We start from the raw sequence: 16,942 nt of genomic DNA, 5'->3' as shown, positions 1-16,942 counted from the left end.
TCCTTTTTCAAGTCACTTAAAACATCCCTGGCAACATCCTTTGTATACACAATGTCTATAATATCCCTACGTACAGCACCTATGCAGCACAAAGACAATGTTTAAAGCACAAGAGAGCACCTCTGATGCTTTAAACTGTGTCTTGAACAACTGAAAAATGCTGCCATCCTCATTAATATCTCACATTTTTGCAAACAGATACAACCAGACCGACTCTTTAATTAACATGGTACTTACAACAAAAAAAAAAGGAATCTGATTTCCCGATAATTGAATTTTGGAAGAGTCATCAATCAGTAGTTCTGCTTGCATAATCCATGAATATAACGTCAGTGTGAGATTACGTTTGCGTGTTATGTAAGCGGTGTGTCCTCTGAGCACAGATGATGTCATGTATCTAGTGTTCTAACACAGACCCCATATACTGAAAGGTGTCAAAGAGAAAGCTCCTTACTCTGAGAAGAAGTGTTCTCTGTGACATCCGACAGGCGGAATGAAAGTCACTTCCCATATTATTCATTGGCCTGAAGTATACTCTGCTTTTATCCTCGTTTTTGTTTTTGGAAAACCTCGTCTCAGAGAAGCAGGGACCCTGATCTCTTGCCCTTCTCACAGGTGTTCTGTTTCACTGTAGGATTTTATTATTAATGGTTGCCAAAGTGTCGCTCAAGAGAGGGATGCAGAGCGGAGCACTAGAAACCAGCTGTGACATTTTGGCACAATGTCCGAGTCAATCTAAGTGCAAATGACTGCGGGTCAGAGGGAAAGAACCTGGACTAGATAGTCTCCTTCTCGAATGCTCCATCCCATCTCTACTAGCTCTCTTCTAGTGCAGGTCTCTTTTTGGCAGGATATTAGGCAATGGACTTGTTTACTTCACCTTTCACCACATTGGTTGCTGAATTATTCATCTAAGCAGGGGGCCAAAGGGAAGGGAGGAGGGAGAGTTGGGGAGGGAGTGAAAGATGAAGATGGGGGAGGGCAGAGGGAGAATGAGTGAATTGACAGGATTTATGCCTCCTGCTCTGGTAAACTGATTATAGAAATTTGATCAGCATCTCATATCCTGTGGCTCCTGGAGGAGAGGGCACACTGTGCCTGCTTTGCCGACATTAGCGGACCAACAGTTGACCATTAGGCCTCAGCAGGACAATGTTTCCCAGAGCACTGAGTCAATCAGTGAAGCAGAGATCCTGGAAAAACCTTGGCGCAGACATCCTCTGTGTCTGTTTAACACCAAACACCAAAGTTGCATGTACAGTATTGGGAGTCATATTTAAATGTGTATGCAGTGTGTGAAGTTGGCAGAAGTGATTGCACTGTTGCAGAGCTGCTGCTTAAGTTTACTTTTGAAAATGAAAAAAAAAATACTCTTTAAATACTCAACTAAATGCCAGGTCTCTGTAAACAGCGGTGAATTCACTGGCATCCATTGGATCTGTAAATATTTCAAAGTAAAACAGTGTTAAAACAATTAATGGATTCACTGAAATGCTTGAGTGCTTTTAATTTGAAAGAGGTATAGTAGGTGCATTTGTGACAGATACAAGAAACTTTGGGAAAAAGATCATTTTCATTTTTTGCTTAAAGGTGACATCGAATGCTTGTATCACACATATAAGTTAGTTATGGAGGTCTACTTACATATATTAACATGTTTTCATGGTTAAAAACCTCCTAGTCGCTGCAAACGAGCCGATCAAAATATCTCCTCACTGACGCTCTCGTCAGCCGCGCTGTTTCAGACCAAAACCACACCCCCAGAATGTGGACTGTGTTGTGATTGGCCAGCCAACAAGAGCTTTCTCACTGTCCTGTGATTGGCCAGGTACCTGGAAGTGACGTAATAGGTAGGCCAGCTCTCAGATACACAGCGGTGTATCAACGGTGGATGCTCTGCATCTCAGCAGCTACAACGAGAGTAGTTCTTCTTCTTCTGCAGTTGAATGTACGCAACCGGATTTGCCCGGACTAGTGCCCGCACCAGGAGGCACTACGGTGGTGAGAGGAGTGGTGAGGTTCACTGATGACATCATCAACATACCGAAAGTGCCGATCCGCTTCGCAGAGCCCAGGAAAACAATAAAACCCTATTTTCTCAGCAGTGGCTGAACTGTTTGTTCTGAAACTTTAGGGTTTCATAAACGAGGTAGTGACACAGATACACACACAAACACAGTGTTAATTGGAGCTTCCGGTCTATGTCGCCTTTAAGACGCGTTGCTCAGTGAATTTGTGTGCCTAAGAGCAAAGGGAATCGTTGAAGTCAGCACACATCGAGGTCTATAGAAGCAATTCATTGTTTGTGCATCCAATGTCCGACCAATGACTGTGGCCACTTATAGAGATAATACCATGAGCTGTGCCAGTAGCATTGCTAGCCGAAACATTGAGATGCGGTAAATATTAACTCTGCGACTAACTACTGCAGATATGATAGATCTGCTGCCAATCCTCCAAAACATGAACGATGACTTGTCGGAGGTTATGAATATATATATACACGCACGCACACGTGCATGCACATATGCGCATGTGTGTGAATCCATAAACATCTACAAACCGAAGCATTTTGTGGGTAGCACATTTGCATGCCCGAGAAGACACACACACATGCACATGTGCGCGCGTGCAGACACACACTCACACTGCACACCTCCTCTCTCTGTTTGACTGTCACATGCTCACACAGCCACAGGCGAGGGTCAAAGGCTTCCTGACTTGATCTTATTTTCCAGCTCACAGGACTTGAGCTGCATACATTTGTGTTATTCATGTAGAGGGCAGTGGGCATTTTGTATGTATTGTATGTGTGACTTGGGAAGGAGTGAGGAAATCTGCATGAAAAGTGTGCACATATGTGGAGCGTGTGTACATTAGTGACGGTCAGCGCATACTAAGATACACTTAATGTATGTGCACCATGAACAGGAAAGCGTATACTTTAATGTATTCATCTCTGTATGTTTGCGATGAATATAAAGTAAATGATTATTTGATATTTGGTATATATATCATTTACAAATGTCAGTGCATGAATGATGATTCAAGAGTGTAAGTGTATGAATTATATAAGTGCATCAGCAGGTCCCACATAAAGCCTTGACTGGATCTCCTGCTACACTAACCCATCATTTTCTCAGCATCCAGACCCCAATCTTCCATGCAGACCAATACCATTCCTCAGCCTCCTTTAACTATGGCTCTCACACACACACACACACACACACAGTTCAGGGTATGAGTGGCTCAATTAAACATTTAAACGCTAGAGCTGTACAGCAAATTGCTGGGATTCGGCAAGACTGTGTAGGCAGTAAGTCCCGGGACAGAATTATGCAGAGACGAGGGGGATGCAGGTCAAGTCCACAGCTCCGTGGTGATTATTTTTTCCACTCCATACCCGCATCAGTTCAGCTTGAGTTTGAGGCTGTTTCAGCTGACACAGGGACTGAGATAGAAACACTGGGGCTGGATGATGGAAGGATAAGAGCAGAACAAAGGAAAGCAAATGAGGTAAAGTTTGCACAAGAGAGAGCATGGTGATTGAGAGCGCGGAGTAGTAAAGGGCAAAAAAAGCATCCAAATGTAATTCCCCAGCTGCTGCATCTTCTCTATTACTTCAAAGAGTGAGCATGAACATGCTGTGAGTGCCAAGATTTAACACTCAACAAGACGCATTGTTTTAATGTACAGATCCGTATGCTACTGCCTTAAATAATAATAAAATGAAAGAACGGAAAGTCCAACAATGCGTGGATTGTGTAAAATCATGTTTCAGTTATGATCTCATTTTGTATTCAGTGAGATGTAGAGGTTTAATGTCCATGTTTCGCAAAGACCATCCATTGGTGTGTTTCTACTCATTAAACAATGCTGTGCATTTATATTTTTAACGTCGTATTTATTTAAAATCTGTCATTTCTCCTTCTGTTTTCCACCTAAGAAATTTACATTCTAATAACCTAATTTATTATAGTCATACATTATTGTAGGCTCGCAGAGGATGTACATTTATATGATTTCAGTGGGTATTTGGGGTGGAGCAATGGGTGGCAATGGCTTATTAGAATACAGTAATAAGCAAAGCAAGTGCATGAATTATTGGCTATACATTTATATACGTTGAATACTGTAATTCCTATAGTTGTACAGCGTCAATATAACACTGTCTTCACCATGTGTTGGTTGGGGCACAATAAAGGCATAATACATTTTTAATGATAATTTGGCATGTACTGTGTAACAAACATGAAACTCACCCAAAGCCCCAAAGGAAATTATACGCAGCATGCTACACACTTATGTTGTTTAAAGAGAGACACTCTGGTTTTGGACTGTAATCATATAGAATTTTAGTGTATGATTGAAGATAATTCAATATGTTGTGGACAAAAGTGTAGCATAAGTGGCACTACATTCTGGTAGTTATTTGTCAGCAGTGATTTAAAAATCCTGCTCGTAAGGCTCTGTCGTTTTAAATATTTTTTTTGTAAATAAAGTTTTGTCCCAGATATTTGTTTCTGGGAGTTTTTTTTAGGAAGTTTATACCACCACAACAACAAAAACTAAATATAAATTGAAGTGAACAGAGCCAGTGCAATGTACAGAGAACACTGTCAATTCAGTATTTCCCCTGAAAGCCATATTTTGTCACAGTACAGGCAGGTACAGTTAAGCCCAGCTGTGGTGTTGACATAAGCAAAAATCTGCTGTTCCAACTGCAAATACACCTCCTGTCCTTGTGAATCTGAACTTCCAAGCTGAACTTACCCAGATTCCCAAGTACCGGAGTCTGAGTTTGACTTTGGCATGCTCTGTAAGGATAACAATGTCTTTTTATATTAGCAGGGCTTGCGTCATTGTCTCATTTATTTATTTGAAGTGTGGAGTGCTACATGGATACACACCAACCCTCCCTGTAAAGAAGCAGCCTTTCCTCACGTGGCTCTGAATCTCTGTAGTGCCATTGTATCCTCCCTGTTTAACTCCCCTACCTTCAGTGGCTCTCTAGGTAGCTGGGGGCCTCCTGGCAGGGGGATTCAGCTCACCCTTGGCAGCTTAAAATTTTAATGAGACTCTTACACTTCATCCTCTTCTCTGTATAGCATTGTAGATCATCCTCACTGATATTCTGACAAGCCTAAAAGCTAGGAGATAAACACATGTGGCAACGGATGCTTAGCCGACAAGCCATATGATTCAGGTGGACCGAGGAAAAACAGCAGGAGGGCAAACTCCCTGTATGGAGGAAATCTTTGCAGAGTGTGTGATGTACATTCAGGAATATGAAAGAGAATAACACAAGGCTCTTATACGAACAGACAGGTCAATTCACCACATGCCATGTGTGAATGAGTCAAGGAGACACACTCCAGTCTAGGTCTAAATTGAAAATAGCTTTATTGTAAAGTTCCAGCTTTAAGTGCTCAGATTATAAATATTGGACCTGTCTAAAAATTAGAGAAGCAGATCAGGAACATTGAGAGCGAGTTAAAATATGCAGTGTCTCTGTATTCTGGTGCTGCGCTGGCCTGTCCTGGACTCTCCCAAAGATTAACCTCATAATAAAGTTAATGATGCAGATCGTAAAATGCTGTACAGTCACAACAGACAAACCCTAAACATGTGACTGTGCCAAGTTTAACCTTGAAGTGTCTACGTACACTCCAAATAAACGAGACGATGCGACCTGTGTGAACCTGCTACAAAAAGGTGATTAACACCATTTCTATTACCTGTGGCCCTGTGGTGTTTTTTTTCACCCCTGCTTTATCCATGCATGAAATGTGGCGTCACAAAAGCACAGAGAAAAACAACAACAGTGGAGCTCAGTGTCATTAGTATTTTTCATCTATAACGTGGGTCCCCCAAACTCCACAGCAGGTGAATGATTTTAAGTTGCTAATAACCTGAACTGTAAGGTGAAATAAAAATATTGAGTGCTTCTCCAAGTTGCGAAAAGTAGTGTCATTGCTAACGAGTGCAAGATGAAAGTTCCAGCCACTTTCTGCTAATGCTGATTGGACCCAAGCCGATAAAAACTCTCGCTCCACTTGACTCAGTAGTGAAGTTCGATTAAACACATTACCACTGGTCATATACCCCTTCAAACCCAGGATTAAGCAGGTTTTTTTTGGTACCAGTGGGAGTGGGGTATAGCAATTGTTGTACTATCTCTATTGTATTCTTGTACAGTAAGACGAAATAGTCACTCAGCTGGCCAGAATACAGGTGTCCGGCATCTTGATGGTCTGACGATTCCTTCAGCCAGTTAGCCAAACACCTAGTCAAATAGCTTGCTCACCAGTCAATCATTCTTCTAACGAGACAATCAGCCATTTAGTCAGGCAGCTGACCGAACCAACTGGCCATGCTCTTACAACCCTTCAACCCAGCAAGCAAGCTGGGAGGAAAGAGCCAGAGGGAATATTGAGTGTAGAGAGGGGGGAAGGAAAGAGGATCAAATCTTTATGCATAAACTGAATGGTCTAGTGCTGGTCTTTTAACATCTCTAGACTCTCTGTAGATGTATTTATTAGCAGACATCCCCAAGTCCCTCATATGTAAATATATACTTATATTCTATATAATTAGATTTGTCTTTTACACAGGCTTGTTCACAGCTATTCCTGCCAGGTTTCCCACCGGCCCTGACAAACCAAGACACACCGCCCACCCCCGACTTTCATTCCCAGCATTTCTCCACAGTCACCACTGATATTGACAATTTTGCATCAATTTCAAGGGGCCTCTTATCGTGACTGACACACAACCTTTCTACACTGTCAGATCAGAGTAATATTTCGGCCTTTTATGTGGATCGATTGGCCAGTTTGGGGGCGCAGAGGGGAGGAGCGGCTGAGCACACAAAAGGTCAACTGTAGCGCTAAATCATTTGAAGATTCTTAATGAAGGGAGAGTGGCAGACACACCTGCTGGTTTCAATATTGGGCTACAGTAAAGAGGTAATAGTGTTGATAAAGGGATTGCCACAGATTGAAGAAGAGGGAGGCTAAATCTGAAGATGGACAAAATGGGGAAAATTGTCCCTCCCAAAAAACGAGCAACAATTTTTTTAAAAGCCATTCTTACTCAGGGTCAGTGGCAACCACAGACACTCATAGCTCTTATCTCAAATCACTGGACATTGCACATCATTTCACCCAAGCTGTAGGAGGACATCGCCAAGGTTACATATTTGTTCTGTTGTGAAAGGCGGACACCTGGACAGGGGAGTTTAAAGTATTTAAGTCAAGCACAGCAACGATGCTTTGCCCCAAGAGACTTTATATTACACTGATGAGAGAATGACCCATGAAGCTGTTACCAACAAGTAGAATTTCCCACTGGCCATTTGCTGGATAATAAAGGAGGCATTTCCTCTTCAACAAAACAAGTGTGCACCATTGCTTTACTTAAGCGTTTACACCTTTTGTGAGCTATTCCAATGTGTTTTTAGTAATGTGGACCGTTCATTAACTGTTAGCGTTAAAGGTGCTTTCAGTAGAGCAGGGGGAGCTTTCTGTGCTGTCTTTCCTCTGATTTTCCATTCTTTCTTCTCCCTCAGGGCGCTTCCTCCAGCTTGGTGGTCAAGTTTGCCGACACAGACAAGGAGCGCACCATCAGACGTATGCAGCAAATGGTCGGGCAGTTTGGCATCTTCAACCCAGCTATCGCCCTTCCCTTCAGCACCTACAGCTCTTACGCACATGCGGTGAGTTGGAAAAGGCTTATGTAGCTCAAACAGCAGAATAATCATAGTCAATTGGATACATATTTAATAATATAATAATAATAATAATAATTGATCAGATACACTATGCATGTGACATATACAAATTAAATGATTATTGGTGTAAGACGCTGATTAGCGTACTGCTGATTATTTGCTGTCCAAGCTGTTCAAGCTGCTCTCATCATTTATATAACAGTCACCATTAAACTTAATGGCATTTTTTTCATCTATAGTGCCAGTTATGTATCACAGTTGGAATCAAACCACAGTGGATATTGACTTTAATTAATCAATATTTAGAAACACATTCAAAAGAGCGCTGATATTGCTCGATCTCTGCTGGACACACAGCTTTTTCTTTTTGTATTTTGTATAACCGTACAATCCTGAAAGTTGATTTGCTTCATTTCTCCTCGAGCAAAATGTACACCATCAGAAAAATGTGATGCTTAATGAACTGATCACTGATCAGTGTTGTAGTTGGATCATCACATAGTGTAGTGCAGGGTGCCTGCTTCTGAAATCTGTAGTTCGTAATCCTCCCAGCAATTCCGGAGTTTGTTTTTCTCTGTGCTGTGACCTCTGATTGGTACATATTGTCAAAAGTTGAACTTAGTTTGGTAAACTATCATCACAGCCATCACAACCACTCTATATTCCTGTCCTGTAAAGCAGTGCTGCAACGCCATTATATTTCCTCCACACGTAGGCACATGTCTTTACAGTAGTTAGCTAGTACCCTCCAACCCCTTCATCAGCTTTCCTTTGCCCTCCAACCCCCGCCTACTATACCCCCTCCCCCTCAGGGCATGGCACTATGCACACAGCAGACCCCCGGCTCTTTGATGAGTTCAGACAGCCTATGCGCCCCCTCTTCCCTATGTCGCACTGATTCTGTAGCCTCCTGCTATCCCTCCTCCTCCGCCTGTCCCTCCCTCTGGGCCAAAGTTCCACAGTTGACTCAGATTATTCCATGGGCAACTTATGTGCTCAGAAACTCTCTTCTTCACTGCTGAGGCAGAACACACATATGCACAGTCCACTAGCATTGAGATAAAAATCTTGGCCTCTGTTGCAACACACTGCATAAATACACGTATGCAGTATTTATAGCGTTTATTTAGAAACACAATTCCCCCCCCACCCGCACTTATTTGGATGTAAAACGTACATTTTTCAGAGCTTCTAAATGTCAGGATTAATTGTTGATGTTTCCGAGGTCTTTGGGGCTTATCCATTTCCCTCATTTTCATATCACAGCCATGGTACCCAGTGTGCAATGTGCAAATTGACCATCCCTGAGTAATTGTGAGGCCATCTCTTCTGCTCTCTCTCTCTCTAGTAAAACTCCCACCTTCATTATCATTCATGAAATGCAGCCCTTTCCCAGGAAACGTGGAGAAATGTAAATGTTTAAGGGGAGTTGGAGGCAGTGATGGTCTGCGGAAAGACCATTGTACCATGCTCAGGTTGGCCATGACTCATATTTACTGTGGCAGAGACCCGTGTCGACTCATACGGAGGCACACAAGCGTGCTCACACACATCATGGACTCTACTGTTTTTTCTCTCACTTTTTGCCGTCCTGTCTCTCTTATGTACTATATGACAAAGAGCAGGATGATGACATCAGAAATTGAGTTTCGAGTCAAAGTAACAAGGATAAGGGGGATACTTCAGTATTAGAAGCAATCAATTACCATTAAATCCAGAGGAGAAATTGCACTTGTGTAGTTTCTTCACAATTAGCGTATACAGCAGGTCAAATTCTTCTAGAATTAGCAATATGAGTCACACACTACGGATGCCATGTGCCGGCGTTCAATGAATTCAGCAAAATAAAGCAACTCAGAGGAAAGGCAACCTTGGATATCAACTCAATAAAATAATGAGCTACGTTCACAAGAGCCAACGATGAATAATCAGCAAGGGTTGTTTTCATATCTAGCAAAATACTTGTTTAATTCATCTAAATACTGGTTCGGACTACTAGCTACGTTATAATATGGAATAAATTGAATAATTAGTTATCTTTAATCTGGGTGTCCAGCTTGTGCAGTGGCTATGATTACATTACAGTCATTGGCACTGGCTACATAAACATGATGTGCTGTGTTGATTCCCTTGTAGCCACCAGGAATATGCTGAAGTGATACAATGAATGTTTCTGTATGGCAAGATAAACTACACATATTCCCTCAAGACGAAAAACCTGCAGTGACAGAAAAAGGACTTTATCTCCAAAGACACACTACATGTTCGCCTACTCTTCATATACACGAGCCAAGAGAAGAGGTGGTGGCATAGTATAGAATACAGACTTGGGGAGAGGTGGTATATATAGCTATAACCAGAGCATACAGTAAATGGTAAATTCAAAGAGCTACTTCTCCACTACAGCAGCCGATAGGATTATAGAGTTGAGCTGACAGCCAGTAAATTGGATTTTAGGAGAAGGAGGGGGCTATGAACACAAATTGGAGGGGTACAACACTGACAACACATGCCAAAAATGAGAAATGTGCCATTTTCACGACAGACACAGACACTGGTGTGCTCTGACAGCGTACATCCTATTTGCAAAAAGGTGATTTCATAAAACACAAGCCGCAGAAGAAAGACACGAAAGAGAGAGAGTGATAGAGAGAGATCCGTGTTTCATCCCAGTGTTTGTGGTGAGTGATAATACTGTAGTTCCCCCATTAATCACTGAATGCAAGTAATAAAATCAGATTTATTACTTCCCTTTAAGACATAAACACTGGGTTTGTACATTTGAAGTCACTTCTCTCACTTTTCTCTCATCTCCTTGTAACAGACAGCCATTTTAGCTTCACTTGGTCTCCTCAGGTGGAAAACCAACACGTTGTGTCAGAGGACAGCAGAGGTAAAACTGTTCCAGCTCCTTGGCCCTTCTTGCCTCTCTAAAAGATGCTGTTGGCTACATGTGAGACAGATAAATGAGAGGAGAGAAAATGGTTTAACTTGGTGCTAATAGTGACAGTGTGTGGGTGGATGAGAGGGAAGATGATGTCTGTAAACTCACATTAGGAAACATCTCCCCCTGTTGGAGGGACTCGCATTCAAACCGTTTGCACAGCCCTTGCGAGAAATGATGGGAACAGATTACTGCATCATTTGGCTGCACAGCAAACTGCTCACAATCATACAATGTGATGTGTGTGACCTGGTTTCGCTGTCTTATACTTGTGAGGATTAGCTCCTGACTGCTCCTGCGTGTGCCTACACACACATGCACACGCAGAACAAAGTGCACCAGAGATGAAAAATATAGCCTGTTTGCATTAGGGGTTACAAATGAGCCCCTTGAGCTTGTGTCTTCAGTCTTTTAGTTCACCACAGTGACCCACTCTCTCTTTCTCTCACTGTCATTTTTCCATCCCTTTGCTCTCTCTCGCTCTCTCTCTGCCTCTTTACCTACATTGCTGGCTGATTGGTCTATAAGGGGTCACATGTGACAGTTCTGAGAGTCAGCGAGTCACAGAGCAGCGCTACACAGATAATTGCCATGTGATAAAGAGGTGATTGCCTGCTGGCACCATGGGAGAGTAATGCCATCAGGTTGCAATAAAAAAGCAGATGTCTGACACTAAATGAATGCCACTGAAGCCTGGGCAACTTTCTTTGCTCCCTTTCATCTTGCGTGCTTCTCTTTTGTCCCCCTTGTTTTTGACAGCTTTTTCTTCCCCCGTTTCTCTCTATTCACGAGGAGGCAGAAAAGGTTGTGTCTGTCTGTGATGATGAAGACTCATTTGTGCTCATTCTCCTCAAGAGACTTTTGCTATGTCGCGCAGAAATAAAGAGAGAAAGGCTTTGAAATAAAAGCATATGAAATATGAAACGTAAAAGAAAATGATGTGAAATATCTGTCAATATTTGAATATTTTTATTAGAGCCTGTTTGCATTTGAATGTAATTACATGCTTGAGTTTCCAATTTGCTGCAATTTAATTTGGATTGAAGCATCAATGAATGCCAGCGTTGTTATCCTTGAGAATCAGAAGGGTTATCTAGGACATGCTATCTAGGATAGGCTAGTATTCTAAAGTCACTGGGTTACACTTCCACTCTATTATTACTCCATTCAGGCCTTTTGCTTGTGTGAGGCCACTGGGTCCAAATGAATAGACCACAGTCTTATTACAATCAAGTCCCCTGTGCTCATTGAAAGTGATGAGCAAAGCCTTTGAAAGGACAGCAAAAACAATGAGTCGTGTGACAGTGTATTTATTCTCAAACACCAGCCCAGTTCAGCCCTTCATCCTGAGGTCCAGCCCTATTCACATCCTAATAAGAGGGCAGTCACCGCATTGACAAAGCAAGGGAGCCCCACGTCCTTTAGACCTCTTTGTTTGTTTTTGTGTCATTGTTTTTGTTTTTTTTCTTATTCCCTTGCTGTCTCCTGCATCCATGCCCTCTGAAAGGCTCAATTCATCTTATGTGGAAAGGAATGGATGGTCCTCATTTGTCACGTTAATAAAATTATGCAAATGTAAAAAAAAAGGTGTTAATATATAGCAGTGGTGAGGCATGTGGTTAATGGATGAGATGCCAGCATTGGGCACTCTACAGCGGGACAGTTGCTTTTAGGTTACCTGACAGGGGCACTGAGGGAAAATAATTGGCTTTTTCATTGCAGGGTCACCATGCAAATGGGAGAGTGGCATTCTATACTTCCACTGTCTCGCAATATCGTCATTAGCATTAGTGCCAGTGGCAGGAGAGTTTGATTTCTGCTTATAGGAGTCAGTCTCAGGCCACGGCCATCAGCAGCTCTTCTGACACTGAGCAGCTATGCAGGTCTACATGCCTGATGGGCAGCTACGCAGCCAGAGAAAGATTATTGATTCCCCAAATAAACCCATTGGTTCCTAGGCTGCAAAAGCCATTGTACAATAATGGATTTTCTTCTGAATTAGGCATTCAGCATGTGGTTTGCTCAGGGAGAATTTAAGCTGAGTGCGGAAACTCAAATAGTCTCTCTATGCTTGTTGTGTGTATGTGTGTGAGCACAGTGCAGGGCAGTGGTGCGTGTTGGCATGTCCTATGCATTTGAATAAACACGCTGTGGGCTGCATTTGATGGAAAATAGTTTCATTTCTCGCTTTTCACTTCATACCGAGAATAAATGCAGAGTGAATGAAAGCCTATTTATTTTATCTCTTTGTGGGACAGTCCAAGGGGTGAAAATCAACTGCCATTGAAATTCCTCTGAGTGGCTATAGATTGTATTATTCACATTTCATTTTGTAGCCATGTTGTACCGTTAAAAAAAATGCAATTTTAATGACTGATAATCCTGGAGTCACTGATATGTTTAAAGCACTTAACAAAGATCACAATTGACTAAAACTGGACTTTCAAAACACATGTTAAATGTTACCTCAACTGCAATTGTATAAAATCATATTTCTCAAACTCAGACTAACACACCTATAGATAATGTGAATGGGGGTCAAATTACTACTGCATGTATACTGTACCTGTAGTGGGCATTCTGCTCATGCTCCATAGCCACGGATGACCAAATAATAGAAACACCCTATTCCAAAGAAGCAAAACACAGCGGCATGAAAAACGTGGTGAAATCTAGTCATTTTTGGACGAGGAGACTGAGTTTGTGCTCTGTAAGTTCAAATCATTTTAATATTTCAAAGTTCATGGATTGTAGGATTTGCGCTCAAACTACTAACAACTCGCTGCCAGCTAAATCGAAAACCGCCGAATGCTAACAAGCTGAACGGGATATTGACACTACACTGCGCATGAAAACATACTGATTGTTGTTTCTAAATCGGCTTTACAGATAACACTAAGACTGTGGTTATGCAATGATTTTCCAACCTCAAATGTATTCATTTTGAAAAATGCCTTCTATTTTGTCAAAAAAAGTATATCCAGAGACAGGCCTGGTGGTATTCTGACTGAATTATAAAACAAAGCTAATCTAAACCCCAAATACATGTTGGGCTACAAGTGGCAATCATTACAAAGACATCAGAAAAATTAAAGATGAGTCCAGGGAAAAACAGCAGAGACTGGGAGATGCCTGTGGCATTTCTATACAGCCAAACAGAATATTGTGAAGTTTTAATAACTGTAAAGAAAAAGCATTTCAGCGCTTCTGAAAAGTTTGCCAGTTCCCTATGCACAGAGATAATGTGAACATGTCAGTTTCTTGATTTGTATGAGCCCAAGAGACAGCTATTAAATTGTTTCTGTAGCTGGTGACAGGCTTCCAGCTGTGGGGATAGACAGTTTCACTAAACATAGGTTGACAGGCTTCTTTTTTCTTCCCTTTCTTTTATTCTGCTCTACTTTCCATGTACTTCCCATGCACTATCCATCCATCAACCTCAACATACATCCCTCCCTCTGCTCGCTATGTTTCTCTCTTTACTCCTGCTTCTCCTCTCCCGTCTTTGTCTGACTCCCTCTCAACTTGTAATATTTTTATTACCATCTGTCCTCCCCTCACCTCTGCTGCACCCTGTTCTCCCTCCTGCTCTCTTTCACATCCCATGCAACCCTCCTTCCCTCCACACATCTCTCCGTGTCCCTCTTCTTTAGCTCATGCAGCAGCAGGCAGCCATCATGGCAGCAAGTCACGGAGGTTACCTCACACCGAGCGTGGCGTTCCCTGCCACGCAGATCCACCAGATGGGGGCGCTCAACATCAACAGCCTCCCACCCACTCCCATGACCCCGGTGTCGGGTGAGTTTCATCATACCCTTGGTGAGCACTCAGTTTCCTTTCCTTTGCTCATCTAAGTGTGTGTTTGTGCCTTTGTTTGTCAAGTAGGTGAGATTAGGAATGCGAGGACCAAGGTCTCTTGTAAACTCGTATGTAGGTCTGTCTTACTGTCAGTGTGTGTTTGTACGTGCAGGTGCTTTTCCTGTGGGGTATTTTTGATAATGGCTGTATGAGTGTCTGTGTGTGTGTGTGTGTGTGCGCGCAGCATGACAATAAAAAAGAGTAGAGTTACAGTGAGGCCAAAAGAAAGAGTGCCTGTTTCCTGGTAATCCAAAATTATTCCACTGGAGAAAAAGATAGACTGAGATGAAAAAATACATTCAGTGGGATTTGCATGTTGATGTTGTTTGTGCACGCCGAAAATATTTGTGGATAGAGCAGAGTCGAATAAGGAATATCAATAAGTGAGTTTACAGATAAGGCACTAATTTCCCCGTAGTATTTTGACCTTGTGCTTTGAAGCACTTGCACATGATCTGCATGCAGTTGGTTTTGTTTTCCATAACAAACACCTCCCATGCAGATACATTACAGAGGAAAAAGAAAGACTTTGAAATACCTACCCACTGCATAACATTTGCTTACTCAGCAGTGCTTCATTTTCCTTGAGACAGAGGAAACTTCAAGATTCTCAACTCAACAAAAGCACAAGCTGAAATAAATAATAGAGTATCCAAGTCTTTGTTGTGCTCTGCTCACCTACTTTGTCTACACTGCAGTATTGAGTTTTTAAGGTGATGACTTTGGTAACTTTAGACCAATCAGTGAGAGCGAGAGAGAGAGAGAGAGAGAGGGTGAGGGGGGGGGGGCATCATAAGTGTAACAATGCCTATTTAAGTTTTTCTGCTAGAAATTAGCTGCTCTGTATGTAAGAAAGAAAGAAAGAAAGGTCATATTACTGTAAATTTTATTCAGATTTTCCTCAGCTTGAGATGAACATAAAATGTTGGAAATCCAGACTGTGTAGAGACGTTTGAAAAAGTACCTTCAATATTGATCAATTGAGCAATTGAAGCAAAAACCAACTGTATAACTTTTTAAATCAAACATGTATCCATCTATATCCATATTTATATAGTATAGTATATCATTTTCAACATCAAGCTTCATATCTGGAGAAGAGTAGCATTTCTTACATATTCACCGTGAAGTTTTCAGCACAAAGAGTGCATTTCTGGGTGGATACAATCAATCAGACAGTGATTAAAAGTGCAGCTTGGTCTTTGCTGAGAAGCTCTTATTTTGATGGGTAAAGCACTGATGGCGAGGTAATTCAAATGTTTGTGTTCAGCATGCATACCTGTATTTTGCTGCACAATAGTGCTGATGAAAGATAGTGCAACTGTATTGCAAGGAGCTCAGTCTGTGTTTTTGTGTGTGTGTGTATTACCTCTTTGGGATATTTTCTGACATAAATGCTGACCAGGACCGGTAGTCCTCATGGAGACGAAAACCTGGTTTTAATGAGGCAGAACCTCATTTCTAAAGAACTGGTTAAGTTTAGGGTTGAGATTTGTTGGGCTATAGAGGTTAAGGTTAGGGTAAGGAATGAAGTTGTTATGATTAAGTTTAGGGATAATTCAGTGTCTTAAGAAGAATGGCAGTGCAAAGCTAAAATGAGTAAAAGAAATAATTTCTCTTAGCTATTGTTAACAGCTGAACAAATAGTTTAGACGTCTATAAATATTTTAGGTCATTTCATATCAGTTGGCAAGAGACTGAAATATGTTTATGCTTGCCATTCAGAGACAGAGGGGAAAAGTAATAAGTGTCTGTGAATCTGTGTGTGAAATTGTGCCATTTATCTGCTTTCGGACACAATTACCTTTTATTATTGAATCTAATATAATTTATTATTCATCCTTGAGAGCAAGCATGGCTTTTGTAAAATTTCAAGGACTGCCATAAATATGAAATGTTTTACTTCCAATTTCTTCATTCATTAATTTGACTGTTGCTGCCAGCAGTGGCAGGACTGGTAGTCTGGCTTGATGATTTGGTGTACACAGCTATTTTATCTCCCCTTCACACTTGTGGGTATGACTTATTTAGAGTCTGTTCAAGGAATATATAACATTACTGGCCAAACTGTCTCTATAAGTAGACCCTGACACTACTGAGAGACTGTAGAATGTCTAATGAGTCAGTGGAATAATTAATTGCAATATCAGAGTCTGTTTTTTGAGTGCTTTTCTGCTGTGACCGACAGAGGTTTGAGTCATGCATTAAGTCATCTCATCAAACAAATTGGAGCTCAAAACAACTCTACAAATTCATACATTTGGTAGCTGTATCCAAAAAGACCGTTAAGGATAAAAAGGTCAGTGTCTCCTTTAGCAAAGCGATAGCTACACTGCTGCTTTGCTAAATAGCACATTATGCTCAGTATTTAGGTAAACCTCTAATGACAGGTTAATGATGAAGATGAC

At 41.5% G+C, this 16,942-nt stretch overlaps 1 protein-coding gene across 9 annotated transcripts in view; it reads left to right on the top strand.

The window, feature by feature from the left end:
- The window catches only part of celf5a (cugbp, Elav-like family member 5a), a 173,980-nt gene that overhangs the window by 143,817 nt on the left and 13,221 nt on the right, over positions 1-16,942 (top strand). For 5 of the 9 annotated variants that reach the window (XM_044044284.1, XM_044044282.1, XM_044044281.1 and 2 more), the window contains exons 6-7: positions 7,571-7,717; positions 14,330-14,474. In XM_044044284.1, coding sequence (XP_043900219.1) covers positions 7,571-7,717; positions 14,330-14,474 — 292 coding nt within the window. Of the gene's footprint in view, positions 1-7,570; positions 7,718-14,329; positions 14,496-16,942 lie in introns of all 9 variants that reach the window. The other 4 variants (XM_044044276.1, XM_044044278.1, XM_044044277.1 and 1 more) reach the window with 1 other exon arrangement.

This window comes from Solea senegalensis, linkage group LG14 (assembly GCF_019176455.1).
Source record: "Solea senegalensis isolate Sse05_10M linkage group LG14, IFAPA_SoseM_1, whole genome shotgun sequence".
Lineage (NCBI taxonomy): Eukaryota > Metazoa > Chordata > Actinopteri > Pleuronectiformes > Soleidae > Solea > Solea senegalensis.
Note: the sequence above shows the minus strand (reverse complement) of the source record. Positions and strands in the feature narration are given on the sequence as shown.